Source organism: Uloborus diversus, chromosome 1 (genome assembly GCF_026930045.1).
Source record: "Uloborus diversus isolate 005 chromosome 1, Udiv.v.3.1, whole genome shotgun sequence".
NCBI lineage: Eukaryota > Metazoa > Arthropoda > Arachnida > Araneae > Uloboridae > Uloborus > Uloborus diversus.
This window is the reverse complement of record NC_072731.1, coordinates 168,429,602-168,445,666: the sequence shown is the minus strand read 5'-3', so window position 1 is coordinate 168,445,666 and position 16,065 is coordinate 168,429,602. Positions and strand designations below refer to the sequence as shown.

Here is a 16,065-nt window from a genome sequence, read left to right as displayed (position 1 = left end):
TCTTTATTCTTTGCAAACACATGACAAAAAGGAAATGAATGAAAATTGCGATGAAATTAAGAAATGTAAAATTGAATTTTGGTAATGCCTCTATGGTAGTAGCATTGAGAAAGCCAAACAGAAGTTTAAATAAAGGAACAGCAAAAGCTCTTTAACAGTTTATATTTTTACGGTATTTTTATGCAAAACACTTTGTAACCACACAAGTACAAACATTTTCCTTTTATCACTTTTCACCAAAATGACAAAGAGAACAGGAAAGTGGGGCAAAGGCATTAGACTGAAATATGCAGAACTTTGGCAGTTTACAACGACTAAGGTGGATTTTGACTCAGCATAGAGCTTTGAATGCCTAGCAAATGACTTTAAGATCACAGTTGTCCATTTAAAAGATGTTGATGAAACAAGAAATACAGAGGAATCTACAACAGCTAAAAGGCAACTAAAAACAACAAAAAAGAAAACATTCAATTAATTTTTTTCTGTGCTTTAAAGATATAGTATCTATTTTAACCAAAGTAACAGAATATTTTTCGGCAGAACAATTATACATATTAATGCAGTAAATGGAATAAATATTTCTATAATGACATTCAAAAATCAAGAATAACAGATCATTTCCAATGAAATATTTAAAAGCATTCTACGGGCAGATGGCATTGTTTCTCAGCATTTGAACAAAAACCTGGACAGGATAAAAAAAGATCCTGATACCAGGGAATTAAAATGAAAATTTTATAACAAGCCCCAGAAAGTATTTGTAAAAAAGGTTTGAACCCTTTAAAGCACATCCATGAAATACGTATTATTTTTTTATTTTAAAAATTGGCCAGATGATGCTTCAGTGCTAGTTGAATTCAGGAATAACTACATTAAATTGCCATAATTTCAAAAGAATATTTACTAAAGGGGGGGGGAGAGGTATTTTACAAAAAAATGTCATTCTTTTTATCCGCAGATTTTCTACTCTCATAAAACTATCTTAGTGTGCAAACATTGGAGTAGTGGTTACATTTAAAGTCAGCCTATAATGAATCAAATGTAATTTGAATATTAACTAATGTGCCAAAGTTCAAAACAACGAACCTAAATTTTTGAAATGTAACTTTTAAGCTATAAAAACGTCCAAAACCTGATAAAATCTTTTCCAACACCTTATTAAATAGTTGAAACAATATTTGTAAATAGGAACTAAAAAAAATTTTAAGCGCTCTACACACACACACACACACACACACACATATATATATATATATATATATTTACATATATATATATATTTATATATATATACAGGGTGTCTCAAAAGGTCGTTTACAAACTTAACATGCTGGTCTGTCATATCATGATGAACAAGATTTACATAGGAACATGTGTTCGCAAACGCAATGCTGGCGCACTCCATGCACACAAAGTCAGACACTAACGGATGCACAACATGTCACATATCTATTATACAAAGACGGTTTTATACAACATTTTAGTCTTTTAGGAAAGCTTAAAGCAGTTGCTAAAATTTGAGTCCTGCCAGCTCTCATAATCACGTTGCAACGACAACGCAGCGATCAGAGAAATCTTGTCAGAATGGATCGTTATTACGACGGTCGGTACTTCGTTCTTTGCGACGGTGTCTGACAGTTAAAGGCAGCAAATTTCAACAACAGCTATAAGCCTTCCTTGAAAACTAAAATGTTGTGTAAAATCGTCTTTGTGTAATAAATATGCGACATGTTCTGCATCCGTTAGTGCCTGACTTGGTGTGCGTAGTGCGCCAGCATTGGGCTTGCGAACGTATGTTACTATGTAAATCTTGTTCATCATGATATGGCAGACCAGCATGTTAAGTTTGTAAACGACCTTTTGGGACACCCAGTATATATATATATATATATATATATATATATATATATTGCTAATGCCTAAACTGCTGAACTTTTACATTGTACAAAAATCTTCACTACAGAAATTGTGTCGAGCAATAAAAAGAGTGTTTTAGATAAGATAACCTAACAAGAAGATGCCGACGTGACAGGAAAAGTTACTGATAAAGAGAATGTTAATGACATGTTGAATGAATGTGAGATCATATCTGATGAAGAATTGGAATCCAGAAATAAGAAAAAAACCTCTTATGGGGAAAGTATCTGACCAGGAGAAAAAATTCTTAATTTTCTTCGAAGATAAAACTGTGTTTCGGAATAGGATGTGATAATTTTGATCTAATATGAACAGAAACTTCAGCTTACAGAAAATAATATTTTAAAACAAATAACTAACACTTCTATGTTCACAAACTTGTAAATACAAAATGATAAGTAGTAATACATAACTAGCAAGTAGCAATTATATACCAGTTGTTTATATCAAATGTAACAATTAAAAAAAAAATGAAATTAAGAAAACAGTAAAACGTTTTAGGTCATTCCACAGTATTTGGTTGTGATATATCCCATATGTAATGATAAGTCTCAAAATATTTCTATTTTTCTCAGTGAAAAAATACAAACAACACTTAAAAGTAATAGAAAACTTTGTTATCTGTATTGTTACAGTGGAAAAGAGTATAAATATTTTGAGATTCAGCATAAGGTACAGGACATTTCACAGCCAAATAATGTGGAATGACTAATATATTTCATTATGGGTTATCCCAACACAATTATTAATCATTTTAATATTTTAAAACTCAAGTACAGCAGAAGACCGTCATAACGCCGACCTGTATAACGCAATTCTCTATAAACCGCACTAGTTTTCAGAAGTAAACAATAGGTTTTGAAGTTTAAAAAATCCCTCTGTTTTGCTTTTCAAAAATAAAAATTGTTGAGCAAATAAAATTTTGAAAGTTTTTCATCTTTCCATCTTATTTCAAAGCTTTTAAATTGAAAATTAGTACTCATAGCAAACAGAAAATACCAGATGACTCTTGAAAATGCAGCTGTTATGCAAACCATGAAGCTAGCAGAAGTGCAGGATTTTGATTGTGAAACATATTTATTTGTGAATAACTAATTGTAATATTGGTGCTTTAATATTCATCCTAGATAAAACTCATTCTGAAATGCAAATATATAGATATATTCTGAATATTAGTTTCAAAATTTGTGAAATGATCTACATAACGCAAAAACCTGTATAACGCAAAGGCTCTGGTCCCAAGGTGTGTGTTATAACGGTCTTCTACTGCACATCTTTGTGCATGTGTGTGAGGGGGGGGGGGATCACCTAGAGACAAATTACTCCTAACTTCTACGTTTTGAAAATATAATATGAATTACAAGCACATTTTTTAAAATGGACAAACATGACAAGCATATACTAAGTATAGTCTTTGTTCTTCTTGGTTAGCTAAAATAAATATTAATAATGATATAATTCATGTACTACATCTCAACTTACTTGCAAACTTGGGACTAAAGAATCAGTATCCATATTATCATCCCCAAGATCTAAATTTGTTTGCAAGTCCAAGCCTAAGTCGTTACTATGTCGATCTAAAAAAAAAGTTAACAAAATATACACATGAAAGCTTTTTTATAATGTAAGCAGTACAATAATTAGTTGCAAAAATATGTCCAAAATTAATACATGGCATTCAAGAAATAAAGAAAAGGGGAGTTCAATTGAACCAAGCACTTCGATCAGAGGTCTATTGTGCTGGTTCCCAAACAAAAGTCTTAAACAGACCCGTACTGCTGTGCTAAGCACAAATGTCGTATCTGCACTTTTTATCAAAATCGAGTTGCGGTCACCAGGTGGTTCTTTGTCACATATTCTACCGAAATACAATGTTTTATAGTCATTTGTCAATGGGAAATATATATATTTTTTTAAATCTGAAAAAGTTGCATCTGAATGAAATACTTGGTAGCGCAAAACTTTAAATAGTAATTTTTCACTTTGAACTCGGCTATAGATACCACTTTTGAGCTTAGCACGGCAGTGTAGCCGTAGAAAAATTCAGCAGACACCTAATTTGAATGTCAAGAATATCCCAAGGTTGGAGTAAATGATGACCGAGGTGTTCAAATCTATAAGCAGATAGCACTTCACAACCACATAAGATGTGAGTACATAACAGTTTCCTCATGATAAAGGCAACCCTACAGTTTGGATCATCAAAGACTCCCATGGTAAGGTGTTGCTTTAAGGTGCAATGACTAGTAAGAAGACCATTAACCTTTCTCATACTATTTCTGTTAAGACTTAACAGCAAAAAAATTAACTTTTCTAGAATTTTTGAATGAAAATTACGCTTCAGATATTTTTCAAAATTTTGACTTTTTAAAAAAATTTTCAACCAATTAAGCTGAATTAGGTATCAATTACAAGCTAATACTTTCCTCTTTCAATATAAACAGTAAAAAGTATTCTGTAAATAGTGGGGTGTTCCTACTCCTTATCTAACGTCAGTTTTTATGCTTTTTCAATTGGGAGATTAAGTCATATTTTTGGAGTACCAACTAATATCTGCCTCAATTTTTTTTGTAGTATATTTAAATCATCTTCCTGCTATGCAGAAAAAATTACAAGGGTATTTTTTGTTATTTTCAAAAAAAAAAAAAAAAAAAAAAATATATATATATATATATATATATGTTACGGCCAAAGCCCGAAATCGGCCAGTTCGCGAATTGGCCAGCCAATTCGCGAACTGGCCAACATTGCCGAAAACTTACCGGCCAAAGCCCGAAATTTTCTTCATTTTGGGCTTTGGCCGGCCAATTCGCGAAGTGGCTATGGACGATCGGCCAAAGTACGAAAAAAGAAATGAGGAGCAGACTGTTTTACACAATTTAAGAAATGATGTATTTTGAAATGAGTACTTCGATGTACTATTTTTTCTAAAGTATACTTGCTTCAAAAACGAGTTCAAATATATCTGATACCTCTTTGTTGAAAAGCTTGAAATGTTTAAAAATATCTCGTGTTATTCTTTTCGTATTTAAGCCATAATAGATATTATTCAGTGAAAGTACATGATGTAACAACGTGATTGCGTAAAGAAGTACATTTGCGCCCTTCAAGTGAGCGAATTATATCTTAAATAAATGCGTTGTATAAAGTGTGCGAATGCAAAGGTAAATGAAATTAAGGACGATCGACAGTCTTTTTCTGTTCCGTAGACTTAATTTTAAAGATCCTGGATCACATTGTACCAAAAAATATCGCTTCAAAAAATTTTAAATTATTTTGGAAAGCCTTCATAATAAGGGCTCATTAAAACAAATTAAAAAGCGAAAATAGTTGTGTTGTTAATATTATTTAAAGACATTTCTTTAATGCCGCTTTTTGTCAAACTTCCCCTACAACATGTCCTTATTAATACTTTATACATAAATGTCATTATATTTATTTTAATTTTCTCTTAGCATTGTTTTTTCCTTTGTAAAACAGTAAAAATTTTGTTGAATCAATATTTCGGAAGAGAAAGCAATCTAGAAAATTAAGCATATTTTCCTTACATTTAGGAAAGGTTGTTCTTACTGTCATAGTATTTATTTTAATTCTTTTTTTTTCGAACGTGTTCACGCATGTTTTACTGCATTTATTTTAAGGCTGAATTGATTGCGTGTATTTTAGTTGGTTTTCTCTTCGTCTTGCTGTATTTGCAATGCGAAGTTTTAATTCAAAACTTTTTCTTCTCGAGGATGCGGCATTCATTTATATAATTTACGTTGCGTATATTTGAGCAAAATTCTCTTTTCTTCTACGGGGGATGGATAAGCGAGATTTTCCTTTGGTTCTAGATACAATGTGTTTTTATTTACCTTCTCTGCGAGGAAGACGAGAGAGCGGGATTATCCTTTAAACGCTTTCGTAAGAAAGGTTATATCGCTAATTGACCGGAGTTCGCTTCGCTTGCAAATCGATTGGATAACGAAGCGTGGTAACTTGGCGAGTTTGGAGAAAAAACTACAGAGTTCTATTAATTATTTTACATTTTAAAGCAACTTTTTATGTACTTTAATGTCTTTTTCATGTAGCAAAATATTTTACAATTGCAGATTTTTTTAAAAATAGATTTTCTTAAAGAGTATACGCATTTAAGTATAAGAAAATGATTATTTTGCATCAGAGATGGGAGGGTGGGGGGATTTTGATTTATTCAGGAACCTTCCTTTAAATTCTTAGCACGGGAATCGTCATGCGGGTATAGCTTGTAATTAATAAAAGTACTCTCATACTTTTCGAAATGGCTTGTCGCACCAACGCAACGGTGTGAATAGACTGTGAGTACAGACTAATCGCATGGACTCAGCGCAAAACATGCTAAATTTCCCATCTTTGCTATCTCGTTTTTTAATTGTCAATTCTACACAAATGAAAGCAGAAAGAAAAAAAAAACATTTGCAGCTTCTCAAATTTTAAACTTTCTGCTTCCAATAAAGCATATTTCAAGAAAAAAAAATCAGACATGATTATTTAATTAATTTCTAAATGGAAACAAGTTCATATTATTCGTGCAATAAGTCCTTTCCAAAACGTGTGTTGCCGAAGATTAAGTTGCTATATTTGGATTTTCATCACTACTTTATAGCTAATTTTTTAGTCATGACTGATTTTGGCTTCGAGATTTTCTCTGAGATGTGGTTTTGTAGAAATTCGGGATTCAGAGGGATTTTAAATAGAACCGATTTTAAATGGAATTCTGGGGGGGGGGGGGGAGCACACGCTAAATTCCTTACTTGTGATTAGGTTTGGTTTCAGAATGAAAATTATTTTTAAAATTTGTGTCACACACACTGAAAGGTTGAGAAACACAGCCTTAGGCTTAACCTTATCTGGAACCGGTCAAGTATTATGTAGGCAGAAAGGGGAGACTAAGGGCTGCTTATTTTCTCTGACAAGGGAAGTGGGGTCACAAAAATTCTTAGGTAAGCATTAAATAATGAACAACAAAAAACGTGGGAAAAGAGCATCCTGTGACGCACAATATGGCATAAAATCCTATATAAGCAAAATGGGAAGGGGTATAGCGCATGCTTATTTTTTCTCACAAGGTGGGGGGGGGGGAGGTACAAAATGAATAAAAAAATGCCTACACAATACGTGAATGACACTTTATTAGCGATCGCATGTAATTTCAACTGAAAGTATTCACATATAGAAGTGAAAATATCAGAAATACATACTCATAGCTCAGTCGAAGAACTAACGCCAAGAAAAACGAGGTCGAAGTTTAGAATATCTATTGTCACGACCTTCACAGGGACATGGTTGCACCCTCCAAGCCCAACGAGATGACATCATATCAGCCTATTGGGAAACTAGGGATCCGACTCTGTATTAAAGTACTATAAATTTGACTGGTTTTATAGAGGGAGGCGGGCCTGGTGGCGAAACTGACAAGGGACTCGATTTGGCTCTCGACGGCCCTGAACCAACCCTTATTTTCTAGTTTCTACCACTTGCATGCCGCGCCGTCACACTGGAAGCGACACATGCGTCGTTTACCTGTTAATCTAAAATATTTCGTAATCATTTCGGACTTTGGCCAAGAATTTCTGGCCACTTCGCGAAATGGCTAGCCAAAGTAGAAAATGCAATATTAATTGCAAGTATTTCGGGCTTTGGCCAAACCTCTTGGCCAATTCGCGAATTGGCCAGCCAGTTCGCGAACTGGCCGGACTTCGAGCTTTGGCCGTAACATATATATATATATATATATATATATATATATATATATATATATATATATATATATATATATATATATATATTGCAGAGAATTTACTTCAAATACAATTTTTCTACAACTTTAAAACCTTTTGAGCGTAAACAAAAAAAAAAAACCCAAAAACTTTTCGGAACAATTATTACTGCAGTGTCAAAGAATAAAAATTGAGTTGTATAAATCGTAAATCCTTAAAAATTTGTTCACTTTGGAAAAGAATTGTGCAAACAGCTCTATTCAGATTTGCCAAAAAAAAAAAAAGTTTTTGATTAAAAATATACTAAATATTAAGAATAATAATAAAAATAATAGTGGAAAAAACATTTCTTATGACCTTACTTTGCATATTTTTCAACATTAAATGTCAAAAAGAAAAAAAAAATTTATTGAATGACTATTAAATAGTTTTCATAATGTGAACATGTTTATATTGCATAACACCAGACAATCATCCTCTGCTCTTACATTACTAATACAGTCTAACTTTAGATTTCTCTAAGGAAGATTTTTTTTGCTGATTAAAGCATATTTTACAATAACTTTGAAATTTAGTTTAAAATTGATTAAAATTCTGGTTTTTCTCATCTTTTGCTACAAAGGAAATGTGTTCCATCTGTTCATATTTTTAAAGAGCTCAAACAGAAGGTATTCAAGGAAACTTTGTAAGTTGTTCTGCAATAAAGGAAAAAAATGTAAGACAACTTTTAACTGAATTAAGAAATAGAGTAATTTTTTAAAAAAATGCAGTCCATATACTAAGTGCTATGCCACAAAGCTATGTGTTGATTCACTTTTAAAGCGCAAGAAGAGCAATGTGTACAAGGTGTGTATAGTGTGTGAGCAACAAATTGTGTTTGCATTATTAAAATAAATGTAAACAATTGCTTGTACTCATACCAGGAACAAAATTATGTAAGATAAACACAACAGTAGTGGCCAGTGCTTAGTAGTAGCCACTTCAAGGTTTATATTTGAAAAAATAGCATTCCATTTTTTCCAATGGATTCAACCGTGCAGGAGGTAATACCTCTTGCACAGGGAATGCAATACCGGACCATAAATTCAATACCGGTATTCGGTATTTTTAAAACGTGATCCCAGAATACCAATATTAATACCAGTATTTGAAATTTCTCTGCTCCAAAACATTTCATTTTGTTGCCACATTTCATAATTTTGTACACAAATTGTATCATTTATGGAAACGTATTGTGAACAAATATAAAATGAAGGAACAAATATCATAAGAAAAAAATCAATAATAGTAAAAAACATAGTGCATCTATTAAGTTATCTCTAAGCCTGGAACTCATTTTAGTGCTCAACTTTCCTACAGTTGAAAATACTCTTTCTGAATTTACGCAGCTCAATAGTACCTTTAACAATCGGTTACATAACCTCTTCTAATTGTCTAGAAGTCCTTCATCTTCAAGTAATTCGGTCTCTTGCGAGTTATTTTTAGATAAACTCCCTTTTTTTTGTGTGTGTATGTGTGTTTCTTTTGTATTTTGTGTATTATTATATTTTTAAAATTTATAGCTAGTTGAAATTTCTTACCGAGAGACGATACTAAATATTTCAATATTAACGTAATTTTCTCTTGAGCAGGAGAGATTCGTGTTTGCTTTTTAGCAACTCTTCGGTTTGAAATCTACAGTAAACTTGACTAAATATAATCTTGCTAGATGTAAATATCAGAAAATATGTTTCAATTGATTGTGCTTATCTCTATGCAAATTTTAAAGGCACTATGTCATTTTTAGCCTACTTTCCCAGTAAAAGTCAGAAAAAGAAGAAAAAAGCATGAAAGAAGGCTTAATGCATCTTAAAAATATCGTGAAAAAACAAAAAAAAGTCAAAAATAAATAAAATAATTAAATAAATATTGAAAAATTAAAAATTGGAAAGTAGGGTATTGAGATGGGGAAAAATGTCTGTCGGTCTGTCTGTCTGTCTGTCTGTCTGTCTGTCGGTCTGTCTGTCAGTCTGTCTGTCAGTCTGTCTGTCGGTCTGTCTGTCTGTCCCCCCCTAATAACTTTTGAATGAATAGTCCGATTCGAACAAACTTTTTTTTGTTCGAAAGATCTCGGCGAGGACACCTCATTCCCATATTTCACTTTTTGATTTGAACTATTTTTTGTTCAATTTTGAACAGTTCAAAAAAACTTAACATTAGCGCCTACGGGGAAATTCAAAGCAATTCCGAACTGTGAGGCGAATTTGCTTCAAACAAACTTTGTAGGAAAAAGCTTTTGATAAAAAACTTGTATATAAGATATCTTTTTGATTTGAACAATTTTCCGTTCAATTTTGAACAGTTCAAATCCCTTAACATTAGCGCCTACGGGGAAACTGAAAGTCAATGTAGATTCCGTACTTGAAGGCGGATTTACTTCAAACAAACTTTGTTGGAAATAGCTCTTGACGACCTACTCCCGACTCCGACTCCGAGAATTTAGGGGGACCTGACACCGACTCTGACTCCTGTTCCCGACAATTAATCGGACTCCGACTCCCCGACTTCGACTCTGACTTCGTAGCTTTGGCAAACATTTATACACGGAGGACAAATGACTGACTCCGATTCTTGGATATTCGACTCCGACTCTTTTATCCCAAAATGAGATTGACTCCGACTCCGACTCCGCTGCTGTGGTTTTAACTGTGAAATAATTATTGTTGATATGATTTGTTTTTATTTTCACGCTAAAATTTTAATTTAGGTATTTGGTTTTCGGTGAATAAACTCGAAAAATATGCGCAGACGATTTTTTTTTTTTTGACAATGAAAATTATTTCTTTAAGTTGACATTTTATTGTTAGCCTACTTTCCCAGTAACAGTCAGAAAAAGAAGAAAAAAGCATGAAAGAAGGCTTAATGCATCTTAAAAATATCGTGAAAAAACAAAAAAAGTCAAAAATAAATAAAATAATTAAATAAATATTGAAAAATTAAAAATTGGAAAGTAGGGTATTGAGATGGGGAAAAATGTCTGTCGGTCTGTCTGTCTGTCTGTCTGTCGGTCTGTCGGTCTGTCTGTCGGTCTGTCTGTCGGTCTGTCTGTCTGTCCCCCCCTAATAACTTTTGAATGAATAGTCCGATTCGAACAAACTTTTTTTTGTTCGAAAGATCTCGGCGAGGACACCTCATTCCCATATTTCACTTTTTGATTTGAACTATTTTTTGTTCAATTTTGAACAGTTCAAAAAAACTTAACATTAGCGCCTACGGGGAAATTCAAAGCAATTCCGAACTGTGAGGCGAATTTGCTTCAAACAAACTTTGTAGGAAAAAGCTTTTGATAAAAAACTTGTATATAAGATATCTTTTTGATTTGAACAATTTTCCGTTCAATTTTGAACAGTTCAAATCCCTTAACATTAGCGCCTACGGGGAAACTGAAAGTCAATGTAGATTCCGTACTTGAAGGCGGATTTACTTCAAACAAACTTTGTTGGAAATAGCTCTTGACGACCTACTCCCGACTCCGACTCCGAAAATTTAGGGGGACCTGACACCGACTCTGACTCCTGTTCCCGACAATTAATCGGACTCCGACTCCCCGACTTCGACTCTGACTTCGTAGCTTTGGCAAACATTTATACACGGAGGACAAATGACTGACTCCGATTCTTGGATATTCGACTCCGACTCTTTTATCCCAAAATGAGATTGACTCCGACTCCGACCTCCGCTGCTGTGGTTTTAACTGTGAAATAATTATTGTTGATATGATTTGTTTTTATTTTCACGCTAAAGTTTTAATTTAGGTATTTGGTTTTCGGTGAATAAACTCGAAAAATATGCGCAGACGATTTTTTTTTTTTTTTTTTACAATGAAAATTATTTCTTTAAGTTGACATTTTATTGTTTTTTTTTTATTTTGGTAAGTGCATTAATTCGTTTAAAAAATTATTTTCGGCAACAGGGGAAAAAGAAACGATTTTTTTTATATGATGTATTTATTTTAATGAACTTATTATTATTTTTTCGTTTTAAAAGCTGTTAAAAAAAATTTTTAATGGAAAGAAGTGTATTAGCTGCTTTGTTTAAAAGGTGCTGCTATTTTATTTGTTCGTTTTTTTGAAGAAAAGTAAGGAATATTTTATTCCTAGAAATCAGCTTAAAATATTAAAAAAAATATGTTGGAAAAAATTTGCGATTTTAGCTATTTTTGAGAATATTGATCAGGTACTAGAAAGTAGTATGGGTATACGGGAAAGTAGGCTCGTCTAGTTCTAGACGGAACTTCTTGTTAAATATTACATTGCCAAGTATAAAGCCAAATAGTGAGACAAGACAACAAACCAATGCTGGAGACAACAAATTACCATTTGTTATGCTAATACGAAAAAGGTTTTGTCAAATTTTGTACAGTTGAGACAAATAATTAAAAAACAAATCATTAAGTATCACTACAATTGATGGTTCAAATAAATTGCTCATAAGACATACGACAAATGCATTCAAAATTATACTCAAAATTAACTTTCAAAATAGGGAAAGTGAATGATCAGGGAAATGTAAAAAATAAAAACATGGTGCACTAAAGAGCACGAAAATGTGATTCATCTCACGATCTATTAATGACAATATCATTTTGCAATCTTCCGCTACTTTGGTTTAATGTTATTCTATTAGTTCATGCTTTTGAAGCCAAATTTTTACATCATTAGATTGGGTTTGGATCTGTAGCATGGAAAAAGAAATGTACATTTTAAAATATAAGTAGATTTTTAATAAGTTAAACTGAACATTCTTTAATTGAAACTACATATTTATTATTTTCAGTTAATACCGACAATACCAGTATTTTACCTCAGCAATACCGGTATTTCGAAATTGCTCGAAATACCGATATTCGGTATACCGGTATTGCAATCCCTACTTCTGCACACTTGATGCACTTTTGAATCCATTGGGAAACCTGGAATCCTTTTTTTTTTCAAATATAAACCTTGAACTAGGAACTACTGGTGTGTTAATCTACTTCTTAACAAAAAGTATTGTTTTCAAACTTTTCTCAAAGTAGTCACAGAAAAATAGATTTTAAAATACATCATTAGTGAAATATCAATAAAATGTTAATGCAATGGCTTAATTTGGCAAAAGTTAAGATTAACAAATTAAAGCATCCATTTTTTTATTGAAAAATTCTTAATACTTCACATTGAAAAACTGTTTCTTACCCTCTACATCATCTAAGTTGCTCAAGAAATCTTCTGGAGTGTGGGGAAGGCTATAGTTAGTACCTAAACCCAGACCACTGTCTGCACTTTCTTGGCGGGAATGGAAATCAGTTCCACCATCTAGAAAGGAGTCAAGGCTTGTAACAGGAGGTAGATCAACAAGGGATCCAGTAGGTGAAGCAGCTAAAGTAAGTTTTTCTCCAAGGCTTTGTCTGAGTATTAGTTCTTGCTGGAAATTTGAAAAACACAATAATAAAAAATAATGTTTTAGTGGGGAAAACATCAATTTAAAAACTTTGCATTCCCAACTAAGATACTTTTTATGCTATCTTGATTATTATTTCCAGTGAATTCCATTATGAGAATTTTAAACAAAAGTGAAAAAAAAATCCTGAGAAAAGTTTTTATGTATATGATAGAGACTTTGCACATGCATCTGCTTCTTAACTGACCTGAAACACAATAGAAATAAAATGGACAATGCATCTCATAGCAATATTTAAAAAAATCATTTGATGTTATTAGTATTTAGCTATCATAATTATTTTATTTATTAACTTTTGAGATCAATCTTCAAAGCTTAAATCTAAATATTTTCAGTGGTTGGACTCATGAAGTAAATGCCTTATTACCAAGGTGTCTGCAGACGTGTGTATGTGAAAGGAGGAGGGGGATAGAAGCTGGGTACAATCTGCCAAGACAAGACACATTGGCTATTGTTAAAGGTTCCGGTGCAGCTTCCGACTTCCTTGAAAGGACGACACAGTTCTTGAGAAAAACACAGGAGATTTATTTACACTATGTACAGGAAAGATCGTTAACAACTGCTAAATTAATCATCAGCAATTAAGCAAATATCAATCAACACCGTAAACTCAATGGTTACACACGTATTTACATTCAAATACGCAAAACAAAACAGCGAAATGCCTCGAAATAAACAGAGCTAATACACTCTCAGAACAACTTCTCAATCGAGTCTGACTTTTTATGCCACAGAGGATATTTATGAATCCTTGAAAAGTTTCCACAATGTTCCATTGAGAAGTTTCGATAACATTAACATTCTACAAATATCTCGTACTTTCTTTTTATTCATTCACAAGTTTTATCAATGAAAAAATAGGGGGTCCGTATACTTCAGTCGAATGTCAGGGGGTTTAATTTCGTACAAGTAACTATTTACAGGTTACATTACTACAATAATTTTAGATGAAAAATAATGGAATAAACGCCCAAATTAAGCTAGATTACGACAAATTAATCACAAAAATAATTACTATTTACAAAATTTGTAACATTGCCCCCTTCCTAAGGACTGCACGTCCCGGGCAGTACAATCCCCAGAAAGGGTGCCAAACTTCAATCACAAGTTTACAAATATACACATTAATTAATAACTAACAGATACAGAAAACACAATAATAACAAGAAATATTACTAAACATTAAAAGCAAAAATTATCTACAACTTTTATGTTATCAACCATGGTTGTTTACGTAAATACTCATGAGTATGGTATGGGGCTAATCGATCATAATGTACAACCCTAGGTTTTGCATTAGGTGATTTTTGGATCCTCACGACAACGTCATTCAGTCGGTTAAGGACTTTATAGGGTCCATCTTAATGCGACTGCAATTTGGGTGAAAGACCTTTCCATCGGATGGGATTCCATAACCAAACCTTGTCACCTTCATTGAATTCATTGGATATGAAAGGAGAGAAAGGCTTTTATCTTCACTCAAAGATATTTTCTCTTACTATAAAGACTGAAAATCTAATGATATTGATATGGATTCAGTGGAATTCTTGAGCAGCAATTAGAGTAAAAAAGTTGTGATCTGGGAATATTTATAGGGTAGCAAATATTGATTTGTATCAAAACAAGCAGATGAATTCAATTGTGTTATTAGTTTCATGTCTAACAAGAGTTCAGTCATCATGATTTTTACTGCCCTAATATTAATTGAAAATGCTTTTTCCAAAGGAATGGAAAAGATGGTTCTAGGGTTAAGCTGCTATCCAAAGGACTCTGAATAGTGCAATATTGGATCTTATTTTCTGGTATCTTAGTTATTCTATTTGTAAGTTGTGTGGAGTAGCAGATTTTTATTTGTTTATTTATTCTTTATCTGGAGGGGGGGGGAGGCACAACATAACTATATCATTAACTACCTTTAAATTTCTCTCTTCATAACATAAGTAAAAAATCTGAAACTATCATGATCAATTTATTAATTCTTTGATAGCAAAAAAAAATCTGCTTCAATAACTCCATGTTTTAATCATAACGACAATGCTTCTAAATAACAGTAACTGCCTCATTTAGATATTTTGCACTTTTTCAATGCCTCATAGGTTAAAAGAAAGGAGGAAAATCCTTGTTATAAATATTTAAACTACACCAAATTTAAATGAAAAAAAATCAAAGTGAAGTATCTTCCATCCTGATTTCAAATAGACTACAAGTTTCAAGACAAAAGCTAGCAAATGAGTGGATCATTTTATACCAAAGAAAATTAATAAATAACTATATGTATATCTACATATATTGAATTAATTTTCCTCTTTATGTTATTATAAGTATTGTATAATCATTTACCTGACGCATGATTTCTTGCTGTCTCAGTCTTAACTGCTCTCGCTCCATTTCTAAGCTCTGTACACGAAGATTTTGTTGTCTTTGTTGTAAGTTAATTTGATTGTTCAAAGTTGCAGCAGAACTGACAGCTGATGTTAAGGTTGAAGGCAGCTTTATGGTCTGTGTAGGTAGTTGCCTTGCTAAGCTAACGCTGTTGGCCTAATAAAAAAACATGACAATTTAGTTTCATATTTCTGTTAAACTTGCAAATTTGCATTTACATATTTATACATGAAAAAAAAGTATATATATATATATACATATTATATATATATTTTATATATATTATATATATATTTTATATATATTATATATATATTTTATATATATATATATATATATATATATATATATATATATATATATATATATATATATATATATATATATATATATATATATATATATATATATATATATATAAAATTACGCAATCAGAATTTCTAATATTAAACAAATTATAAATAATAAATGATGATAAAAAGGAAAAATGCAAACAGTTATTAAGTAGGAATAGATAAAGAGTGAATCCAGAGCTCATCAGCCGTGGAGG

The 16,065-nt window shown here is 32.1% G+C and overlaps 1 protein-coding gene across 1 annotated transcript in view; it reads right to left on the bottom strand.

The window, feature by feature from the left end:
- Window positions 1–16,065, bottom strand: part of LOC129233468 (transcriptional coactivator YAP1-A-like) — a 171,915-nt gene that overhangs the window by 5,424 nt on the left and 150,426 nt on the right. Inside the window, exons 4-6 of the mRNA XM_054867492.1 lie at window positions 15,474–15,671; window positions 12,869–13,097; window positions 3,400–3,494 (exon numbers count right to left, since the gene is read on the bottom strand). Coding sequence (XP_054723467.1) covers window positions 3,400–3,494; window positions 12,869–13,097; window positions 15,474–15,671 — 522 coding nt within the window. The remainder of the gene's footprint in view (window positions 1–3,399; window positions 3,495–12,868; window positions 13,098–15,473; window positions 15,672–16,065) is intronic.